The sequence below is a fragment of the Siniperca chuatsi genome, linkage group LG1, assembly GCF_020085105.1.
Source record: "Siniperca chuatsi isolate FFG_IHB_CAS linkage group LG1, ASM2008510v1, whole genome shotgun sequence".
Lineage (NCBI taxonomy): Eukaryota > Metazoa > Chordata > Actinopteri > Centrarchiformes > Sinipercidae > Siniperca > Siniperca chuatsi.
This window is the reverse complement of record NC_058042.1, coordinates 5438870-5464289: the sequence shown is the minus strand read 5'-3', so window position 1 is coordinate 5464289 and position 25420 is coordinate 5438870. Positions and strand designations below refer to the sequence as shown.

The following is a 25420-nucleotide window of genomic DNA, read 5'->3' as shown; positions in this document are numbered from 1 at the left end:
AGAATGTGGAGGAAGACACAGTTAGAAGAGCAGGGGGAGACCACCTGTGACATGCTACAGTAGCTCTTCTGGTGCTGCTCACTCCTGGCAGGGCTGTTAGCGATGTTAGCCGGCCTGTAGCCAGAGGAAGGACCCCGGCACCCAGCCATGAAAAAGTACCTCTGCAAAAATTCCCCAACTAGCAGAGAAGCTTCATTCAGAGCTGGTAGGAGCTGGACTAATGACTAGAACATTTTGTCACTGAACATGCAACTTTTTGTGGACATTTCCTACGGTCTAGTTTCTCTTGTTATTCGGTCTGTAGTTTTGCAGGCAATTTGCAGAATTGAATAAAGTTGACATATCCATTTCTGCATCTGAATGCAGTCTGTCTGCACTCGATTTCCCCTTAACAGTCCTATCAGAATGCTATTTTTTTTAGTATTTTGTTTAGTTAAAAACTTATTTTTATTGTTGGAGGTCACTGCATCTCAAAATGCAGTTTCAGTGTGTTCAATTATTATAAGGCTGCCTGGTCAGCAATGAGTGAATCCCTTCAGTGATCTATTTTGCTCTGAACAAAAGATCATTAATCATAACTAAAGGAAATGGTGGGCAAATTCTGGTCCCATAAACTTCTACTCTCAGTGCTGAGACATGCTTAATATCAACAAATTTATTAGCTTGAAAACAATTCAACAAATTTAATCAGAGAACTCCTTAACATCTTGTGGGTGTGGAGCTTTGCATCAATTTCACGAGGCTGCTGTAATGACTGTATCCATCACATGTGCACAAAACATGGCCTGATGACCATTTTGCCCTACTTTCATACTTTACACTCTGTAGACAAGGTGGCTAAAATGTGGACACTTGGACAAAGTGTGTGGACACCCGAACATTACCAAAGGTGATTGTTCTCATTGTCCCATGAGCACTAATATGCTAATATAACCAGTCTCCACTCTTCAGAAAAATGTTTTGCACAAGATTTTGGAACATGGCTGCAAGGATTTGCCCCCGTTCAGCCACATGAGCATCAGTGAGGTCAAGCACTGATGTTGGGCGATAAGGCCCGGCATGCAGTTCGTATTCCAGTTGGATGGGGCTGAAGCTAGTGCTCTGTGCAGGCCAGTCAAGTTCTCCCACACAAAACTGGGAAAACTTTTGTGCATTTTCAATGGGAAGGTCATGGCAGATGGTCATGTTCGCTCTATATCATCGTATTGGATTTCTTCAGAATCGCATACCCCACCTTAAATACTGTGAGCCGTAAATAGCTGAAATTTTACAACACTGATAACTATGCTTTGTGGTAAAGAATAAGAAAAAAAAACTACAAAATGATGTTATCCCGGCTTAATACAGATTCATTACTTGATGTGGAATAGATTCTGAATTGTTGGGAAATCATATGATTTGGTATCATTTTGAATGTTTTGAAGCTTGTGTCAGTGGCCAGAACAGTCAAACACATGGTTTCACAGTTGACAGTGTCTCTATCACCTTAGAGAAATGACTGCTGCTGAAAATAACCCGGGCTGTATTTTGGTGAAACAAGCTTTTGATTTTTTTTTTTTTAAGCTGACTGAACCTGCAGCCTCAGAAAAAACATTTTTTCCATAGAAGATGGAAGATGTCAGTCAGTCAGTGGGGAACTGTGCTTGTAGTTTAATTTTTCAAAGCTTTGAAGACTGAGCACAGGCAGTGATTATTGTCGCTCCTCATATTACATAACTGTCTATTGAATGAACATTATCTATGTCTTAAAATGAGGATTAAACATGAGCCTTAATGTGTGTTGTGTTTTCACATCTGAATAGATGCCATTGTATGGTTAATATGCTTGGTGATTAAGCCAGAGCTGAAATGCTTGAAGCCCTTGGTATCCCTACTGTGAAGTAACATTAGCTAACACAGAGGCCTAGGGCCTAAACTAGAGTTTATAATACACCCATGAGGATATATCAAACTTAATATTTTAACATACAACTTACTGCCACTAGTAGTAATGTAAGAATGTGTCCCAATTAGAGATGTTCATAACAGCAGAGTTGGAGAGAAAAATCTGCATAGTTTCCTGTTATGGCAAATAAACCTGACCGTGGCATCATGATAACTTCAAATGAAAAGTTCATAAAGCAGAGCAACCTCCCCAGTGCAAACAGGCTGAATATAGCCGGGCCATGACACTATTCAGAGTTATCCATACAAATGACAAAATATCAGATGGTTGAAATATTGGTATACTGTATAACATTAAATAATGGTATATAACATTAAATCATTAATCTGAGTAGCAGCCATTAGCAAGAGCAACAGTAGTTAACAATAGTCGATAGTAACACCAAGCAGTTAGCTGGTAGCTAAGACAGAGTTAGCGCAGAGAGTTCGCAAGCAGTTAGCAGTAGCTTAGCAGATAGCTAAGCAAGTACTTTTTTCCTATCTGCTTTTATCAAGCAATACAAAAACAATTTACAGAACAAGAAAGGGAGCAACAATTCATGTAAAGAAGATATGAGCATAAAGTTACAGAAAGTACTTAGCAGCAGCAATAGCAGATAGAAATAGTAAACAGTTAACAGAAGCAACAGCAGACAGCCATAAACTGTTAGGAACAACAATAGTAAATAGCAACAGTAAGCGGTTAGTAGTAGCAGTAGTAGATAGCAATAGTAAGCAGTTAGCAGCAGCAATAACGCTTAGAAGCAACATTCACTTTACTCAAATAACCAGCCAATAGACATGAAGCAACAGCAGTTAGCAGCTTCAGAATAGCAGTTAGGGATTTTAACAGACATCTCAGTCATTTGAATGCGTGCTTAGTTTGAGTGCATAGACCCCATATCCCTGCCTGAGCAAACACTATGAGCTCCATTTATTACCTTACCAGATGCTATGTCTAGCTATAGCTAACAAGCTGATCAGTTCCCTCTCAAATGCAGCACACACACATTAATGTGAGCTTGAGCCTTTCGTTGTGTGAGCATTGAAATAGGGTCAGTGTATCTATAGTATCTTTATCCATATTTTGGCCAAATGACTGTTTAAAACATCGTATGGATAACAGAGAAAGTGATTATGATGCAGGCGTGGTTTGAAAAGTTTCTACGAACGTTTTGATACATTTTCCACTGTTATAATGTTAACAAACTCCATTTATACAGCGCTTTTCAAAAAAATAGTTATTAAGTGCTTTACAGGAAGAAGAAAAGGGGAAAGAGGGGGATAGAAAAGACAAACAATTGTCCAGAGAATTGGAATCCATTGTAACTGCTATGAAACCAACCTGGCCCCAACCTTCATTCTCCATAAAGCAAACTACAAAAGTTTTTTAAAGCCACTTTTTATAATTTTAAAAATACAAGCCTACCAATGAGCACATATTATTTATTTTGCCTGGCATGTGCGTTAGTGCTCAGTCTCACGTAACTTTAGACACATCGGACCATAAAATGTGTGAATGGATGGTGACAGCTCAGTGATGGGCAACTCATGGCCTCCCATTATTAGCTGAAGTCTGCTTGTGACCCTGTGAGTGTCACCATACCTAATGATAATGCACACACATATTTACGCACACATACACACGCAAACAGCAGATTTGTCACATCATTTTACTCTGATTACTGAACCAAGTGAGTAATTATGGGGGCCAGGTGAGAGGAGGGGGGAAAGCTGCTGATTGGGCAGAATCGGGACAGGGCCCGTCTGAGAGACACACTGAAAAAGAAATGGAGACAGAGAGACAAATAGGCAAAGGAGGGGGTGCTGTGGTGTGCATGGAGAGGGAGAAAGACGAAGAGGAAGAAGGGGGGTTTGCACGGGCGTCCCCAGATTCATGGCTTTGACATCTGTGTCCTTCTCGACTCGCTGCTTACAGCCCGTTTGTCATGCCCCCCCCCCATCTTCTTCTCTTGCTCTCTCGATCTCCCCCATTGGTCGGCTGCGAAAGAGGGAAAGACAGTGTGGGAGGGGGCATGGGACAAAACAGATCCCTTTTCCCTGGACACTGTGCTGTGCCAGGCATGCAGGGACACATTTAAGGATGAAGGGGAGGTTAATGTAGTGAGGAGAATGAGGGAGCCGCTGTAACTCTCTACTAATGTAGCTTAAAAACACATACAGCAGCAGTGCTGCAGGGCTGGACTAATAACTCAGCAAAGCCGTGTGCACACACACACTCAAAATCTGTAAATAAACTTAAGAATAGAAGTTGATAAACCTAACAGGACACAACAACCAACTGCTGGATCAACAATCAATAAATTAAAAAAGTTAAGGTTTTGGTGATTGCATTAAAGTCAGGTCTGGCTGTGCTGGAGTGCAGGAATATTTGCTTTGCAGATTTGCACATAAATACTGCCTTGGGCATGCTTACCTCTGAACAAAAACAACAACATGGAGGAGCCTCCACTCATAGTAGTGACACAGGCAACTAACCTCTTTTCTGTGCCTGGCACCATGCATGCTAAATTAGGCATGGGAAATTAACTGAATTCATCAAATTAGCGGGATTAGGAATCTCTTATGGACCTAAATTTCTGATTTTCAATGAAAGAATTGTCTCAATTTCATATAATTTCACAGAGAATAGCTGCAACCAATGACCGGAAACAAGAAATCCAACTAAACAATTAGTTCACAGTCAAGTCCAGAAGTCCAGAATCTTTAACTGGTCAGACTGTAGTTTATCAGAACAAACTTATCAGAAGTGAGCCAACATGAGAAAAGAAATAGTGTATACTGCTGTATTACAGAAATTTACTTTTATCATCATTATTGATGTCAATGTGATGTGATTTATCATTAGAGATTTTGGGAGAGTACTTCCAGCCATATGCTGAACATCCTCAAGTTTAAAAAGTTATTATTATTTTCTAATCAAAGTGTGCATCAACATTACTCCAGAACTCCTTCAACAATAGTGAAGCAGGGACCAGAGATTATTGCCATTATTATGTCAGAAATAACATGGAACAACTTGACTGTCCTACCTCCAAGTAATTGTAAGGGATAATACAGAACGAGATTTGTAGAAAAACAAAATAATTTGGTTACACCACTGTTACATGCAGGTAATCAAAATAAAAACATTATGCATATATAAATCAGGACAATTTAGGACTATACACTATTTAAATAGAAACTATATTGGGACTATTGTCATCAAACTTCAAAAGGTTACTTTACTACTCCAATAAATAGAGGAAGACTGTCTAGGAACAGCTGATCATGGTTAATACAATGAGACTGCTACCTCAGAGGTGTGTTGTTAACCGAAAATAATGCATATGAAAACGTTTTTCCTGATTTTCAGTGTTTTCATTTTACTTAATGCAGTGCAGCTGATTGTAGATCCAGCGAGAGCAGGCTGTGTTGGCAGCGTCAGGGTTGAAGGCTCATGACGAACCATACGGTGTCCTCTGACCTGTCACTTTCTGCCTCACTCTCGTCACACCTTCGCCTGTCCAATCTCCCTTGCTAACAGATCTGTCTCTATAGGTGCGGCCATTCTGGCCGTCCATCAATGTGTGTGTGACTGTGACCTCTCCCTCATGTCCCAAGGAGCCACTAAAGGCAGTGTGGTGGAACCGTTCCTTAGTTGGGTCACATTTGGTACAAGCCATTAAATCTGGTCAGTTGCATGGATGGGATGACCCAGGAGACTGACACACACACACACTTGCCTAAAGAAAAAATGATGAATATGTATGATAAAAATGTACCCATTAACCACACACTTTAAACTAAAAGTTTGCGGAAAAAAATAATAAGTTTAGTCTGCTTTTAAAGTAAGATACTGTTGTAGCAGACCTTCAAGTGGTAAAGAATTCCAAAGAGTAGGACCATAATGACTGAAAATAGGATTATTGTCACCCGAAAACAAAAAAAATAAGATCGCGCTTAAACGGAGTGCAGGCAGTATATAAGGCGTCAGGTCTGACGCTGAATCTCTATCAGCTGATAATTAAACAGCAGCAGGTAGTGGAGATGCTGTGGTAAACCTTAGTTTAGTCTTTCCACAGATTTTTAGTATTGGCAGAGAAAGTACAGTACCTTTTCCATTTGAATTCAGCTATTGCAAGCCATGTTAAATATCTTATTGGTTACAATGCTGTTGGTAAACGTGATATTTTGTTTACTTGCCGCACTGAGTCTTCGATTCAGGTCAGCACAAGTGGGTTTTGGAGTGCACCCAAGGTAGTCCAACCTACTGTACAAAAAATGCTCACAGCGCCAAATGGTGGAAGGTGGGTTGGGCTGTGTGTGTCACTGTAGTGTTAACAAAGCAGAGCAATACCCGCTGGCACTCTGCCCACTTCCCCATGCCACTTTGCTTGATTTTCAAATATATGCAGGACATAGGGACAGCCTGGGAGGCAGTGTTTCATCACTCTTGAAATTAAGCATTAATTAAACTACATTATAGAGAAATTAAATGACAATGCCTTAAGAAAAATAATTTTCTGCACAGTTTGCAGAAAGTGGCATATAACAATCCTTTTGTGGTAAGGAGAATATGACCTACCTGAGCCAGTGTCAGCCAGATAGCGGTCTCTGGCGTACAGGACTGAGTCCAACATGGACTCAAACAGCAAGAAGTAACCCTGAAAAAGAGAGGACATGAACATTATTCCCCCGGTATCTTCTGGAACAAGTTTACTGAACAAAAGGACAAAAGCAGCAGTTCATATGGCATTATCTGGTGTCTTTAGCAGTTCAAGGCAGGTAATAAATGCATGAGAGGAGAAGACTACAGAAACACTGGAAAATTCAATTATTTTTTAATTCAACATCACTATGGTGGAAATCTGAATTAGCCGTGACTTTGAAGCAAGAGTCTGGCAGCCAGCTTCCAAAGGTTAGACCCTGGGCTGACCTCGTGTTCTGCTCCAGTAGACAGCACATTAACCGTGGTATTAATTCCATTAATGCTGAAATTGAGTTTTGTCCACATCTTGTTGGCTTCGACCTGAGTGGCAGATACTGCTGACAAATGGCTTTTTCTACCTGCTACCCCTCCAACCAGTAAACCAACCAATCGGATAAGCCCAAGCTGCAACGCTGGCCCCTTCAGTATGGTATCTGTGTGCACAACATTTGGGTGGGTTCAAACATGTGGGAGGGCACATATCTATCTGGGACAAGGAGGCAGAGCAAAATCAGTACATGCACATTTTACTGTAAACGATGACCCGTATCAGTCCTTTCAAAGCTGTGACAACACTGAAAGGCTCCTTCAGGAATAGAAACACACATCAATGCTTTCAAATCTGTGTTTAGGATCAAAACAGGCACAACCCCTTCCATTTTTAATCTGGATATTTGGTTTCCATCATTTTCCATCACAATGATGAATTTGTCCTCATGTTCACTGTAGATCTATGAAGCCTTACATGCCATGGATTTCTGGAGTTCTAAAGGGCTATCTGATACTCAACAAAAATCTCGCCAAAAGCATTGTTTAACCAATCTTATTTTGTGATTATTATTTTTTATGGCACACAGTGCGATCACTCACAAAATGTGAAGGATTACTTCAGGACATTAGGCTTAATTCATCAGTTTCACTTCTTTTCTTGCTAATGTCTGCGTGTAATGTGAAAAACTACAACCTGTGTGTTTTTTAATAAATATTGTCATAGTTCTCTACAATTATGTGAAAATGAATAGTTATTAGTCAAATAACATCAAATTTCCTTGGGGGAGGACCCCACTGGACTATTGGCCTTGGCGAAGTGCCCTTCTAGTTATAGATGTGTTCATACCATTTATAGGAGTTTAAAGTATAAATAATTACATAATTATTAAATAAATACAGGTTGAAGCAGAAATAATTAAAAAACGTAGTATACTTTATTCAAATAAATAATTTTGCTTGTAAATGTCTCCTCATATCCCATTATTAAGGAAAAACATATTACACACACTGCGCTCCTAAAGTTCTTTAAAAACCCTAATTTTTTTCCCAAGCCTCATTGGGAAAATTCAGTTTACCCATGACCTGACAATGTTCATTCTGTATTTTCCACAGCTTTACAGGTCCACCATAGAGAAAAGAAGAAGGGCTCAATGGAGGAAGAGGAAGTGCTAAAGGGAAAATAAATTATTACGAGCTGGATTTATTTTCTTATCGGTTATGATACTGTACTTACTAAACATCTCAAAACATGACCGTCACTAAAAATAGGTCCAACAAACACAAGCAGTCAGATCATCACACAGGTTGTAAACAAGCTGACAGTTTAGCCAGATTATCTAAGTCACTTTCACTGGAGGTAAAACCAAAGTGAATGCAACGATAACTTTGCTAATAATCCCCCACTGCACAGAAAAACACACCAAATTGATCCAGGAGGTTGGTCTGTAAACTGTGCTGGATGTTTACAATGGGTAGTTTGGGTAATCACTTTATGTTTAAACCTGCCAGATCTTCTGACTACTAGTGTTTGCAGTTCTGTTGGATTTACCTAAAGGCCAGGCTTTTCTGTTTTGCCCAATTTTCATTTACAACTTCTTAATCAAAATGTCTCATTACAGAACAAGCGATCAATATGTTAACAGAGAGCTTTACTAATGCTATTGTGGTGTATTTTGATTTCAGGAAGTTTTAAGGTTTGGGAATATTTGGGAAATGGCTTGCTACCACTGTATTGGAGAGTTGGACCCATCCAAGTAAGATGTAAGCAGCTCAACAGTGACACAACTGATGAAATTTGTAGTGTGAACTCATAGGTATGATAGAAAAAATAAGAAAACAAAATGGTCTGAGTTATGTTTAAGAATCCAATATCTCTAATATCTGTAGGGACAAGGAGAGGTGACGGCCAGGACAGAAGATAAAGAAGGGACGTGTGTGGGGGCGTTTGTGGGGTGGGGGGGTTCTTTTTTTCTATGATGAAGAGAAAGTGGAGAGGAGGTTAGGAAGAGTGATATAAAGAGAACGCAGTGGCCAGCGGAATAGTAATTCACTGAGATAAGAGTCTTATTATTCAAATAAAGACACCCTTTTATTGGAGAGAGGAGAGGACAGCAAGCGGCAGACAAACAGGGGAAACAGCCCTGATTTATAACACTAACTCCAAAATCGTCACCATCTCTGTCATGGGCCTGAGCTGATAATGATGACAGCGATGAAGCTGATATAACTGACTCATCCTCCGCAAGGCGATAAAGGGAAACATTCCCTCTGTTTCGAACCAAAGTCAGGCCGGCGGATCGTCTGCTGCTGACTGTTGTGGTCCAGCTGATGTCCTTAGCGACGGAGCAGGACATTTTTAAAACCCTCACACAGAGTACACCAGCCTCGTAATTTAGATCCCAATTTCACGGGACACTGCTTCACTTGAAGGAAATGATATGAGAGAGAGATGCCTGAAAGCAGAGTCACACCTTACTTTTATCGTCAACAATGCTCCAGAATTACTGCCCCTCCTGCTGCCTTCCATGTCCTCCCAGCAGCATGTACCACTCCCTAATTTTATACATCTGCAATGTTAATTACCAGAAATACAGTAACAACTAACTTCAACCTCTCCATGAAAAATCAGCAATAACAATCCATCAGTGAACATGTCACTCCTGAATGATACAGGTAATCCTGTGCAGTGTGTAATCCCTAAAAGTTTAATAAAAATTGGATGATGTAGCAGTTTCGGGCTGTAACAGTGTTCAATTTTAGACGATCAGTGCACACAGACAGCTAGATGTCTACATGTTGTTTCAGTCACACCTACTGTATAACTGGTATAACAAGGAAGGTGCTGCAAAGTTGGACTGGATATATATATTTATATCCGATACATGCATCCTTCAGGCCAGTCAGCATTGATATTTTAATCATGAGAACACAGTGCTCAAAATCAAAACACTAAGATTTAAGTTAATTTTATTGGACATGTTGGACTCCAGTTCTAGCACCCACATTGGCTCAGTCTGTAGAATGATTTAAATGCTAAAAGCAAGAAGAGAGAGTGAGAAGATCCATCACCACACCAATTCCCTGCACGAGGGACGACATGCAATGATACCACAACATGTGTGAGTTTTAATGTCCAATCTGCTTGGTGGACAGCATAATCTTCCATCAAAAAAACAGCAAGCCTACAAGAGGGGTCAATTATTTACGAGAGGAAAGCATAACCTGAGAGTAAACAACTGGGCCTGTTAAACCACAACAGCAACTATATCCATACCGTTTAATGTTGTACTGAGTCCTAAAAGAACACTGACATTTTGGGACTTTCGTTCATTTACTATGTTACTGAAAGTCAGATGGGAAGGTTAATTTAAGTGGAGTTCTAAAAAAGATAGCAAAATGTTTAGCCTAGCTTAGTACAAAGAGTGGAAGAAGGGGTAACTAGCTAGCCTATGTCAAAGAGAAAAAATAAGCCTTCGAGCAATCATCTTCAAAACTGTCTTATTTACAATGTGTTAGCTAAAAAGCTAATACAAAAGTGTTTGTTCAGAGTTACAAAACCGTGGAAAGGCCACATCACCTCAAGTACAGAACTTCTGAGATACTGTCTGCAGTCACTGGACCCAACTGTTGTTGGTTGGTATGGCTCCAATGTGCAAACTAACTACTCATTAAAGGTGAGAATCAGAATCACTTTTATTGATCCCCGAGGGGAAACTCTTTTGTTACAGCTGCTCACTATCACGTCAGTGCAAACAGGAATGGAAGTTTTAGCAAATCAGAATATAATACGCTATAATACAGGCAAGACAGATTAAGTACCAAGTGGATATAAGTATAAATTTAAAATAAGTGTAAAGTACAAAGTGGATTTACCAGTTGATAAGTATGTACCGTATAATAATAATACAATGTAATAATATAAGTAATAAGTAATTGTGCAGGAACTGTCAAGTGTAGCTTATTAAGATGATTATGAGACGGTGGATGTTGCACAGCAGTAATAGAAGTATGAATCAATATCAATAAATAGGGAATTTAAGGTGAGGTATGCGATTCTAATCCAATACACGTCTTTTTGTTCTGCTGTTATCTCCTTACGGTCCGTTAGCTGATGGTTTTTGTACACAGCCCTGGCTCTGTAAATGCTAAAACAAACAAAGTGGCTCGGACCGAGCCACACAACACTATTCCTGCCATGATTTGTGCGCCAGGTAACGTTAAATGACTTGCCCACGGATATTCAGCTTTCTTTCTAGTTTGCCAAGATATGCCGTTGTTGTGATGTATGCTTTAGTAGCAGGAGAGTTGTGAGTATCGCTGTCTGGAGCTGGTTTGCTGGCTCTGGGAAACCATCTCGTCCTCTCTGGCTGTTAACTTTGCAGCAGCAACTGTAGGGACAGTTTGCAACCTAGCTAACGTTAGTTACATTACTTGCTGTGTCGTTGTTCGTTCTATGTCATGGTATTTGTCATGGTATTTGATTTCTCCAGAATCGCATACACCACCTTTAAACCACAATTTCTTATATTTGTACATATTTCAAATACACACATACAACATGTACGACACCTTTAGATTTATTGGAAGGCATGTTTCTTCCTGCTTCCAGTTTATTTTCTATGTAAGGGTCATGTGTTCCTCTGTATTGAATGCACAGAGACAAAACTGATATTGATTTTCAAATCTTTCAGTAAAAAAAGAAAATAAGTGGTGTTTTCAAAATATTGGAGTATTCCTTACGCCGTTTTACTGCTCTGTATCACAAAAGGATCTTGATGTATCTGTTGTTGCTGACATGTTGGTTGAGCTCGCTAACTTTCTCCTTTATCTCATTTCACTTTATCTTTATTCATTTGTTTTAAGAAAAACAAGATTAAATCTCAACACCAGACTGATTTACTAACTTTTTTGATACCATTTCCACCAATCGATCTGTCTGTCTATGGGCTCAGTGACACCGACAGGCCGAGGTGTTAGTTTGAGGAAACAGCTCTGCGTACTGTTAGGCAGCCAGGCTGGTGCAGGCAATGCTCTGCAGTAGTCACTGTGCATTTCCATAAAAGAGACTAATGAAAACCTAATGAGAATGGGCTGGAGCAGCTTATACACATTAACAAAATTAGCATATAAAACACATTCCCCTGAGTGGGCTATCGCACACACTCACATACACATCTACATATGCACCAGTGCACATACACAAAAGGAAAATGGCAAATACACTTCTACAGCTGTGTTACTTATGTCAATAATTTGAGCTTTTTCCTTGAGTTGTCACTGCCCTTAACTTTACAGTTTTTTATATGCCATCAACCTGCCAGGGACTGCAGATGAAAATTAGCCTGTATGGCTAAATCTGGCACATTTACATCACGGAACCAAGTGCTCATGTTAATTAATGTGCATTATTAAATAAGCAAACATAAACACAAATGCTATTAAGCTGGAGTATTCTTCATAAACTCTACAGATATTACTTTTACAATTACTCCTGCAGTGTTTTCCTGCCTTAGTTGCTGGAGGCAGAGTGGAAAAAAGGCATGGTGCGCTACAATTTAGAGATTTCCATGTCCATCAACCCTTGGGAGACTGAGTGACTGTCAATTATAGGTACCAAGAGGCGTTTTGGTACAAAATCTGAATCAGCAGTTTACACTTTCCTCCGCCCTCCAGTACCTCCTCTCTCCTCCTGCATTCAACATACGTCTTCCTCAATTACTGCAGATCATCATCACTTCCAGTCCCAGGAGGGCCAAGGAAAAATAAAGGAGAGAGTGTGCATGCATTAATGTGTGTTTCTGGATGTGTGTGTGTGTGTGTGGGACTACTTCCATGCTTCACTGAATACTGAAGGCAGCGTCAACAAGCCTCTTCTTCTATACTAGTCTATGGTCAGATGACACCACATTAGCATAAACATATCACACGCATCCGTGTAATAGATTTTGGTGTGTTAACGCTTGGTGAGTGTACATTGTACAGGTTCCAATATCAGCTTAATTTCCATTTAAAGGCATGCAAAGGAGAGATAGAGGGGAAAGATAATGTAACAGCAAAGTAATTTGCAGTATAGCTACAAGGTTATTAGAAGCAGTGGCTCTTCTGAAATCAATGATAAGGACATCATGTATTTTTAGAAGATGTTACGATAATTTACATGTAAAACATTTGAATTAAATATGCAAATGATTTTAAGACATCAAAGATTTTAAGGAAAATGGCATATTTTCACTTTGGGCAAAGTGTTATTATGTAGTGTAAGATACAATGTGGTTTAAAGGATTTGCATGTATCCATTATCTTTCGTCCAATTTCATGCTCTCAAATTTCCCCCACAATTTTATCTTGTCAGGGTTTGACCTCTGGACGGTAATGCATTCCATCTTTAGTCGCACAAAACAGCCAATTTATAGACTGTAAAGACATCAGCTGTAAGCTAGCAAGCAACGTATGCCCCGGCCGTGTCTGTGTGACGGCTCAGCTTCTGACTGATCTCAGAACTCACCAGGAAGTCCAGTTTTGTTATTTCCTTCTAGTCTCTCTCCTTTTAAGTCTTGTCTCTATACATTCATTATGCAATTTTTTTTTGTTTGAAACATTTTCAGCTCATGAAGTTGCACCTGCACCTCAATTTGCACCACCCAAGAATTTGTATCTGTTAGAAAAATTACTAACAGTATCTATTCCCATCCACTCCTGTCATTGCATTGGCTTTGCATGCAATCATGCTTTGTCTAACGTCTGACCACACCCAGTTTGTGGGGCGTGGTCAGAGGTGAAACATGGAAACTTGCAACCAGAGAGCAGTGAAATACTGTGAAGTTACACTGTTTAGCAGCTCTTCAAAGACCTTTTAATATTTTCTGTTCAATAAAGTCTTAAATATCAAATATTACTGAACAAATAAATTAATAAAGAGGACACAACATAATTAAATGTCTTGGTTTTACAGTAATGAGGGGAGAACCCCCATTCATGTCAGCAGTAGATATCATGATCAATAATCTGATATTTAATACAGGCACACATAATTTCCCAATACATGAATTTACTGTTTGGATTTTGGGAAAAGCACCTTTACATGAAAGCTCATTTGGTTTTAAGGTCAAAGTCTAAGTCAGCAGCATGAAAATAAAACAATGTTTGCCTTTGTGTGCCTTTGTCTTTGTCTTTGTGAAATAAAACGTTATAGCTGTGAATTCACACATACACTATAAAAATCCTAATATACTTGTATTCGGTGGTGTACTTGTCCAATAACCGGTTGTTATTAAATTCATCATTTTAGGGGAACAAGGAGGCCATTTTTCTCCACAAAAAACTATCAACTGAGCGATGCAGGATTATGGGTTTGGGTTTATGAGAATGTCTGTTTGAGGGATACATCAGGTCGTCAGGTTCATGTTCTGCATGTAGCAGTGTTATTCAAACCAGAGAGCGGTTACCCTTTTCTTTCTGATGTTTTGACCAGATGAGAGAATTGCAACATTGCATTTTAGATACATACATTATATAGTACTGTTTTAAATTGCATTGTGGGTCTTTATACACCACCCTGCTTGTAGTAAATGGCTGCCTATGTGGCCATATGCCTATGCTTCATTAAGCGCAAAGGGGGGAAAAGTCCAATAAAAACAGAGGGGTGGTGTACTAACATGAAACACAGACGTGTGTCTTTGATTTGTTGTGGACACATTTATAAAAATATAAGCCTATGTGATCTGAGAGATGGCTGACTGGTGAATGAACAGAAAAAACTATAGAAATCCCTCTCCAGCAGGAGGAAATATGTTTTGATGTTTGAAAGTATAAAATCTGGGTGAAAATCAGTTTAAACGAACGTGCGACTTTTAAAAAAATACAAGCATTTTTAAATGAAAATCACTTTCACTGCAAATGATGAGCCTGTGCAGGTGAAAAATTGCATTTAAAAAAATTTGATAATACATTACCCAGGTAATGCAAGGACAAACAAGGTGCTTTAATCATTTCTTGTGTTTTCATTGACTAAAAACGTTTAACCAGCAGCTCATACGCATTTTCTTCAACATGGCTGCCCTGTTTCACCTGGAAGATGTTCTGAGCTGTGATCATTGCAGGACATAATTTACTGTAAACAAACAGTGGTCAGTATGTTTTTGAAGCAGGAAACAATAACTTTTAGGTGGGTGTGGACCTGAAATCTGGGTGAAAATCTGTTTAAACTCATCTGCTTCTTTAAAAAAAAATGTCTCTTTTGGGTGAAAGTCTGTCAAAAATGAAAATGATTATCCTTATACTGTACATACCAAATGACCTGGCTACAGCACCAAAAACCTACAAAATAACAACAAATGGGAGTTAGATGCGTCAGACGTTTTGTTACACAGGCAGCTGGCTGAAAACCACTTCCTGAAGGTCTTGAGGAAATAAGTACAGCCAATAAATCCTCATTAGAACATAGACACACCTGTGGCACTGTCACTGTGTGTATGTGTGTGTGTGTGGATGCGTGCATCTACTTTATTGCATCTGAGTCTCTGTCTGTGTGTGTGTGACTGACAATCAGTCAGACTGAAGGACAGGATGACTGATGACTACCGCCCTCTTCTTGGGCAGGTGAGGCTCCCAGCACTGATAATGAGGCTAAAGAGGAAGGACTGCCATTAATTTGACTTCACACCTCTGCCGCACACAATGATTCGGACTTTCTGTGTTTGTGTGTGTATATGCGTGTGTGTCAGTGATACTTTTTTTGTTGTCAAACTATGTTCACCTCAAGGTAAAATATCAGAGGTGTGGGCACAAAGAAATCCTCCACAGCAGAGAAGTTGAACGGGGCTCTTCGACACTTTTCTTGCTCAGGGTTCCTTTCACATTTTTATGCAACAGACTGAACACTCACTGTTGCTGAAGACCAATTTGACATTCTGGGAGAGTTTCTCCAAGGTGAGTTACCACATACCTCAAGAAGATGATATATGATACAGGTCCAGCATCCACAGTAAAAGACTACATATTTTTTCAAGGAAAAGTCAACACTTAGTTTCTATCATAGTTTTCTGTATCATCAGTTTGTGTTCAATGCACCCCATGAGTTATTTTATAATGAAGAATTGTAAAAGCAATTTCACACTTGGACCAAATACTTAAGTCCAGATCCAGGTTTGTTTCTTCAGTTGTTTGAAAGAGGGACTAACAGGGGCTACCGTAGTATTTTCTAAGGTTCGATAGTTTTGACTCCTATGTCACTACTTTTACAGAAAAGTCTACAATGGACAGGAGTTTTGAAATGGCGACTGCGAAGAGACAACAAGCTGGTGCAACTTGCAGGTTTGACAGGCAGCAGAAAATGTGTAATTTTGTCTAGTGTGTGATTTAAAACGTCTTCTTATGCATGGAATATTAACTTGATTTCAAGACTGGTTCAGATTTTAACATTCAGATGACCAGAGACCAACCTTACTCAAAACGCAGCATGTCTCCTGGCCGTATTCACAATTTCGTTTTTCTGCTCTTACTGATGTAGAAATTAATCTCTGGGTTTTCGCTTTTCTGATTTCTCCATAAACGATTGCTGAACTTGTGAAAAGTAAACATCAACTTCGGATGACGCCTGTTAAGACTCCACCAATGTGTGGACTTACATAGAAAACACTGATGAAACATCCACTGCTATCTAAACTTCATTATAGCTGTTGGATATGTCTACGTAATATATGTCATATTGTCTACATTATTACAGTTAACCACATTTGGAAAATAAATACAATAAACTACATAAATAGACTCAGAAATGCAAAGTATGTCACTGTTAGCTGGTTGTGTTCATGTTAACGTATTCTGGGTGGACTTTTCCATTACATGCAGATTAAAGCACAAGCAAAGTTATTGTCTTGTTTGTGGTTGTCACTAGCCTGATTTTCAATCCGGATTTTAAGGGTTCAGTTCTTAATGCTGACTCTAGTATTACGTAACAAAAGTTTGTTAAAGCCAACTCTCCTCTGACAGTCTACTCTCATGTCCGGATTTGTACGTGCGTGTCATGAAACACTATCAAGCTAGCAGGCCCATCACCTGTGATTGATCTTGGAGTGACAATCTTTATTTAGCCTTTGGGGAATTCAGCTCTCCTCCTCCCCATCAGCTCCCCAGCCTCTTATCTGCTCTGGACTGTTTGTTTTTCCGTGTGCTGAGAAAGAGGACCGATCAATGTTGTGAGTTATGAAATGACAATGCCGCTGCTAGAGGCAGTCTCTCAAACACTGCCACAGCAGACAGACTCTCATTTGCCCCCTTTTCCTCCTCCACCACCACCACCACAGATACACCACATTCATCACCCATCTCTGTCTATTAGCCCTGTAATCACTGTCTGCTGGGTCCAACAACTCTGACAGCTGGACTTCAGTGATATAATCCTTTATTTCTTTTCCATAACAGCCTTAATGGTCAGATAAGTAACGTATTAGTTAATTATAAAACTTGCAATGTTATTTCTATCAAGCTACAATTTGCTGGTACTGTATATGGATAGTTGAAGTAATATTCTGCTCTTTTTAAGCCCAAGTTCTTTTTATCATAATTTCTGACATCTGTTGGTTATGATACTATTTCTTTTGACATTTTACATACAAATAAATAACTGGTGGTCAATTATAGAGCACCAATAAAAATGTGAGTAATATAGATGCCAATACTTGTCTACATCTACTACAATGTGTGAGCGAAAGATGGCGGTTAAATTTAGATGAAAATGTTATTAAAGGAATACTCTGACATTTTGGGAAATCTGCTTAAATCCTGTATTACAGAGAGTTAGATGAGAAGATCAATCAATTCAGTTAATGTATTAGATAGTTTAGCTTTTATTAATTCAGTAAGTGTCGTTGAGATCAATATCTTGTTTGCAAGAGAGTTTTCCAATCCAGAGGTAACGCTAGCTCTGTGACATGTTAGCATAGCTTTGCACAAAGACTAGAGGGAGGGGTGAAATTATTAGCCTACTTTAAAAGTAAAAAAATATGCCTTTCAACAACTCCAAGACTGTCTTGTTTTCACATCGTCTCTTTTAGCTAGAAAACATCCAAATGTCACCAAGGTTTTGTTTTATTTTTTTAAAATGCGAAGGGTATTCCTTTAACACTGGATAAAGAATTGAATATCACTTCTATACTCCAAGTTAAGCAAAGTGTGTTTAGAGGTATTTAAATATGACAGTGCCAGTGGTATCTGAAAACATACATAGGTTTTGGTGGACAATTTAAGTCATTACATTTTTCATTACAGAATGGAACAATATTAAAAAGGTATCCTATGGAGTTTTTGACCACTAGTAGTGCTATGGAGCAAAGTTGGTCAGTTAATTGTGTACATCCCTAATGTAAACACTTGTAGCAACAAGCTATCATTCTGTTATTTTCTGTTTTTGAAATTATGTATGGCATTAGTTTACAATCTCTCTGGAATTAATACCTTTTCAAAAGTCCCAAACATTTTTCATTGAATGCCTTCCGCTCAATATAGACTACTTTCCAGGCCAGAGAACAACATTTTCAATCACAACACGTGATGATAAATGAATGTAGTTTTTTTTTTTTTTTTTTTTTTTTTTTTTTTTTTTTAAAAGGAGTGATGCTTTTCTTTCCACAGTAAGCCCAAGGCTCTCTCTCTTGATCCACAGAGCATGGATTTGTAGGCCTATTAATTCTACAAATTTCAGATTAATTACACTGTTCAGTGACAACAGACTCACCAGACTATTATACTATACTTTCTACTTAGATGTGTCAAAGGTACTCAGTTTTCAGTTCCTGTCTTTTTTCATTCAATCCTATATTCCTACAAATAAGAGGAAGGCATGCGGCTTCTCTGCACAGAAGAAATGCTGCATGCTAATCTATTCTTAGTTACTGAATTCCCTCCTGTGCATCCCAGCCATTGCTTTGACCCAATTTGGCCATTCTCTGTTGGAGGCCTTAGCAAGCCTCCAATCTGTGTGTGTGCGCATTTTGAGCAGGGTCAGACAACACCAGAGGCATGAATTTAAGACATGTCAGGCCAAGGTATTAAGCCCTCATCAAACTCACAAAGAAACAGCATTTTGATGTTGTTCTGCTTCCATTATTTGTCATATTTATAGTTGAAACGGGATGTTTGGGTATAATGTGGGGAGAAACTGTATAAACCAAGTGGGACAAGAATAATCAAAGTGCCTTTAAAGTTAGAATCCTTAAGATTTCAGTTCTGGGTGATTTGGCGACACCTGTGGTTACCATGGTAATGGCAAGTGCAATTTAATACGAAATTTGGGGGCAGCAAACACTCCTTGAGAAGTTATTTTGTCAGTAATACAACAGAAGCGCAAATGGTCTATCTATTTACAGTGCAGCCAAACGAGAATGGCGGACTCCACCACTGACAATGAAGACTACTATATAGAAAGGTAATTACAGATTCTAAATACATTATACATGGCTATTGCTGAAAAAATGTTTGGTATGTCAAATTATGCTTTTCACTTGTTTTAAGGAATGTCATGAATGGTCTTATGGGTAGAATGAAAACATTTTAAAAAGTGAGTGTTTGGACAAAAGGAAAACATAACTGTTACTCTGAGCACCGACAACAGAAGTTACGTGATATTTTTGTTAAACAAATTTGAAATTAGATTATGGATGTTTAATATAAGGTTATATTAGAGAGTCAGGATCAGATGACACCAGAGGCATGCATTTAATGAGGGATCAATGTTGCTTCCTTACATTGGAATTCCCCATCCTACACTAACTGTATTTTGAGAATTTACATTTTATAAAGTATTTGGAGTATTTATTTTATAAATTCAATGATGTAGAAAATTCACTAAGAAGGTAAAATATGTGACTTTAAAAAACCCTTAAAAACAAAGCACCAGGGATTTTATATGACATAATCTGAGAAAAAAGGCACATGAAGCAAAAAATAGAAATACAAAATTTGATACTAGAGTGACAAAACCTCCAGAATCTCTTTGAGATAATAAGACACTACCTGGCTACAAGACAAAGCCATTAAAGTTTAATACAGTCTAAAGCCATTTACACTGGCCAGAAAGTCTCCTCCGGAGACAACTGTCATTTTTCCATGTTATACAGGCAGATCTGAGGGCAGCTTTTGAAGTTCTGGCCACTCTGAGAAATGTCTGCCATTGCTGCCATGATGAGAAGTGACTGGAGAATTCTTAGATTTATTAGCGCTCTGTGAGCTGGTGTCATCAGAGATTACGCTCCCTATCCTTCACTGTTCCACCAGCACGTCAACCACCGAATTTCAATTTCCCTGGTGAGAGGATGGGAAGGCTCTGGCTGCCGACCCCTGCTCGTGACCCTGGGGTTTCACGATGGATGGGGGAGGTGGAGGGGGGACAGATACAGGATGCTCATGAATTAGGGATGACTTCAGCGGTGTGTTCAACTTTGGCCGTCCCGCCTGTATCGCCACAGAGAATCTCCCTGATAAATGGGCATCAAGGGGAAGGAAGACTGCTCTTCTTGGTTAGGTATTCAGAGGAGCTCATGGTCGAGTTTAGCCCCGCTTAAGCCATGTTTAACACATGCATAACTGCTGCTGGCACCTTGGATTCTGCACACTCATTGGCTGGTAAAGGACCGATCTGAGATTAAGTTGGACATCTACATTTTGGGTATATGCATGTATGTATTTAAAGACACTGTTGGATGGAAGATAAGCCATAAGATTTGATGCATCTGTAAATATATCTTGAGATCAAGGCAAAACCAGTAGTTCCCAATAATGGTACAAGGTACAAATGCCATTGTAATGGTTAGGAAAGACAAATTAAAAAGAGGCCTAGTCTGACCTCCATCAACAAGCTTGTTAACAATTTCTAAAAAGCACCAAAGTATGAAGGACCCAGTACAGTGCTCCCTCCCTCTGGTTTTTGGTTTGCTTTGGAGAATCCTCAGTGTAGGTAAAGGTATTTACATGAAGTCAATAGTGTGGTGACACAGAGCAGCAAGTTTTAATTACTTTATTCTTTACCTACTGAAACTGAATTTGAAGGCTAACTTGTGGAAATTTGTCATTGACTCTTTAAATTACCAAAGTATTAGTAATAGTTATAGTTGACTTACTGCATCAGGAAAATTAAAAAAGTTAATCTCTATTCAAAGGCCATTTCAAGACAAGCCCCTTGACTTGTGTAGAATTGTAATGAGTTTGTAGTACTTGTAATTGCCTGTTAAACAATTAACTCTGTGCTTACATTTTAAATAGTTAGTTTTTGTTTTGCAGTACTTAGCTCCTATGTTATAATAGTGGTTAATATTTTTGTAAGTTCATAATGTTTCTCACATTTCTCTCACACTTGTCAAAACATGTGTAACAAATCAAATTAAAGATGGCTGCATTCCATTTAGGTGTTCATTGTTGGGGCTCTAATTGTGCACACTGGTTTGGCTGTTATGGCTGAACAACTGAAAACGGAGCCATTGTTAAAGTTATTACTTACACCTGTGCTGTTCCTGCTATGACAAATAAAATGTCTTCTGTGGGTGTCGATATATGTGTTGCATTGGATACTGGGTATGTATTGTATTGATGTCCAGGCCATATGTCAATATTACCAAGTTTCCACTATGCACATCTTAATTCGCACCCCTTTCATACACACATCCTCTTCCAAACCAGTCATATCCATTCATCCACCTGTGCTATTTTAGTCCTGCCCACTTAATACTCCAACAAGGTCATAAAAAGCCATTAGGTGATTAACGACAGGGAGGTGGTTCGAGTCTGACCCGAGCTGTTCACACCAGTAATGTGTTTAATCAAGGGACCATAAGAGGTCTCGAAAGCCAAACGTATAAATGGAGCTGGTTGAACCCTCATGTGCATGTATAGAAGATTACATATATTCATTCATCTTAGATCAAAACAACAGAGGATTAATAGTGGATGACATCTTCTTACTGAACTGATTGTGTTCTTTTCCCAAACTGAATTCTACAGAGTGACCATATGTTACCTCCATGTTTTCTTTCTTTTGTTTGATTTCATGGAAATCACACAGGAGAGTTTTAGTAGAGAGACGCACTCCTAAAATCTAGTCAGCTGACACTCGCAATAACTGATTCACATCCTCAGCAATCAATTTGAATTAACATATACACAACCACATGTTTGAGCTGGAATTGAACTTGCATCACTTCTTCCATTTACTGATTACATGAGGCTTTAGGAGTAGACGGCTTCGTCCCGATTGACACTCCTATGTTCCCACAATCAAACTGCTACAGTATATATATGTAGGTAAATATGTACTGACCATCCATTCTGAGATTATGATGTCCACCTTCTCCACAGGGAGGTTGATGTCTTCTATGCGGCCTCTGATCAGAGTGATCTTGTCCTCCAGCTGGTTGGACCTGTGGGAAACATGCATGATTCAGAGGACTCAGAAACATGACTCATATCAATCTTACGTCAACCTAGCATCCAACAAATTAAAAGGTTCAAGAGTGGGCTTTGTAGTTTTTCTGGCCACTTGGTGTAGCGGAACAACCTGTAAACACAACACTGACGAATTATCACCTTATGAAGTTAATACGGTGAACTTGTCAGCAGAAAGTTGCCTACTTAGACATACAACAAACACAGAGCAACACTAGCATTTATAGTTGTGCTTCATTGATTTTAAGTCCAATTTTCACTCTCCTTTTAGCTCTGGTCTGTTGTCTAACAACTCCTGAGGGAAATATATGATTGTTTAGCTGCTAAATACTCTACTATGTTCACCAGCTGGTCGTCAACTTTGTCTGTCTGCTGTTTGGTGGTGGGCAGGTAGCGTACAGTGGTGTTATCAGAGCTTTGTCACTGAAAACAGCTGCATACTGCGAGTGGAAATGAGGCTGATGAGAGTGGTGAGAGCGAACCAAACAGTAAAGCTGCGGGCGTAAAACCAAAACGCTCCGTAGAGCTGAGAGGAACGGCAGAGTCAGGTGATGATTCTCTGTAGGTTCATCACGAGAGCGACCCCTTTCACATTACACGTAGTTATTTGACCCCTTGTTAATATAAAAATAGTGATGAGTTCCGCTTTAAGTCACTGAAGCAATAGTAACTAGTCAACTGAATCAATTTCTATACATTTTTGGGCAATTTTTCAAACTTGTCAAGTTCTGTAAATCACTATTTTTACAGATAGTACAGTATATTTCCAGTCTTTCCTGAGCCATGTAGGGTGTGTGAAAGGGGGGAAACTGTAACTGTGGGCCTGCAGAGGTGTCAGGCTCAGGTAGGGACTGTAAGATCAGTGCTGCTGTTTAAATGATCCTTCCTTTCAGACCGGCCAGTCTGGGTATCAATCTCTGTGAATATTCCATTACCATGACAGCTAATGTTACCGAGGACAGAACAATTACTCACAGCGGCCCAGAGTGCATTTCTGTGGCAGCGATCCTTATCTTGAACGGTCTCTCCCCTCTCTGCTGCTCTGCTACCGCTGCTATCACCTCCTCCCAGAATCCAACACACCCCTCACCCACAACCCCCCCCACCTCCTCCACCTTTCACAAGAGGGAAACACTGTAATCTCATTATTAGGGTAATTTAGAGGACAATGTCAAGACTCTGGGGAGAGAGTCAGTAACTGCGCGGCTTTGTAGGTGTGTGTGAGAGAGAGAAAGAGATGGAGAAAAGGGAACAGAGGTTGTACATTTCATCATAGGTAGCCAGTGTTTGCAAATAACTGCTGTCTTTTGATGTTGGATCTAGGCCTTTGTCATACAAATTAGTTATTTAGATATAACATAATTAGATATTTGTGACGCTTACTTACATTAAAAATACAAAATTTCCAATATTGTTAAAATTTTCCATTTATCTAGCAAAATATGTTGTGTGTGTATATATGTACACACACACACACACACAGTTGAACTGTTAAATAAATGAAAATAAAAATAACAAATTACTAAATAAAACCATTTTGCATAAAAATTTTAATTGTTTTATTTTAGTCATGTTTTTGGGATAATGAACGACACAAACTTCAACACAAACATTTGAACATTTGACAGGTTGTCCTGAATTACATGCAGTCATATTGTATGTTACTGGCTGGTAAAACGCTAATCAGCATTCTTCGACCAAAGTCAAATATTGGCTGATAAACATCCACAAACTGATCATTTGTCTATCTTTAGTTCATATCACCATTAAAAGATGAATTTCACTCATCTACGTAATATACTGTCTAGTTTTTTTCCCATTTTGTTGTCACAATTCAAAGCATTCTATTGGATAATCCATCAATTCCAGCCATTAAAAAAACAAAACAAAAAAAACAAAACAAATTTAGACACTATCCATTAAGGAAGTGACTGTGAAGGAAGGAAGTCACATTTAACTTTTCATTTAAACTTTGCGACAGAGTGGAGACAGGAGATGGATGCTCCTGCCTAACCAACAGGAGCCACTTTAATTACAATCCTGATATTAACATCAAGAGGAAGTGATGGACACAGAGGCTGGCCAGCCACACACACACACACACACACAGGCTTTAAAATCACAAGCCAAGCAAACTGTAGATTTAAAAAGGGACCCAAGGGTGGAGTCTGAGTGTGTTTCTGTGTATATATGTGTGTGTGTTAGTGTGTGTACATGTGTAGGGGGGGGAGGGTTACACTTCTTTCTTTAGCTGAATCTTCACCGCTGGCGAACCTGTGACAACCTGCAAGCCAACACATACTCCAACAGCGAGTCAGTGGGCTGTAAAATTAAAACGTCCTTTTCCTTCAGCAAACCCCATTGTTTTGCTTATACGACACTCTTACATAACGGTAATAATAGCAGTCATAACGGCCCCTAACTCAAAAATGCATTTTAGAGGCAGGGGTGTGTTGGAGGAAGTGGTTGCAGGTAGACATAGGAACAGCAAAGGCTCTGGTGGAGGTAAATGACTCCACTGTGGAGAACCAGCTGCTGGAAAACTGGAAACACACAGCACCTGAAATTGGACTGAGGACTGTATTAAAAAGGTACCAACAGGGGGTTATCTACATGTTTGTTTGTTTGTGTGTGTGTGTCTGTGTGTGTGACTGCAGACCTTGGACTGAAACTACTGAAGGGGAGAAAAGAGGTGAATGAGTCAGACCGCAGGTGTAAATTATGTGCATTATGGCCACACGACTGACAGCAGCTCTATTGAAGTCAACCAGCTGCAACAAAAAAAGGTGGCTGGAGGTCACACAGACCTCTACCGCACACAAAGGGAAGAAGACCCATCTACTCTCTCAACTCTCGAAGGACCGCTATGACAATGTGCAAGGCAAGGGTCACATGACTGACAGGGGTAGCCGAGCTAGCACTTCCGCTAGTGAGCTAATCTACTAGCATGTTAACTACTAACTGAAAGACTTAAAATTTTCATTGCTGTGAGCACCTTAAATGAAATTCCATTACCTCCATTGTATTTGGGTGAAGGCAAACAGACTGATTTATATACATATCTGGAGAACAGGTTTTAAAAAA

At 39.3% G+C, this 25420-nt stretch overlaps 1 protein-coding gene across 3 annotated transcripts in view; it reads right to left on the bottom strand.

Moving 5' to 3' along the window:
- prmt3 (protein arginine methyltransferase 3) overlaps window positions 1-25420 on the bottom strand; it is a 62534-nt gene that overhangs the window by 26864 nt on the left and 10250 nt on the right. For all 3 annotated transcript variants that reach the window (XR_006377598.1, XM_044192176.1, XM_044192160.1), the window contains exons 10-11: window positions 22212-22311; window positions 6512-6590 (exon numbers count right to left, since the gene is read on the bottom strand). Coding sequence is in view for 2 of the 3 variants with exons in the window: in XM_044192176.1 (XP_044048111.1) it covers window positions 6512-6590; window positions 22212-22311 (179 nt within the window). In the remaining variant the exon portion in view is untranslated. The remainder of the gene's footprint in view (window positions 1-6511; window positions 6591-22211; window positions 22312-25420) is intronic.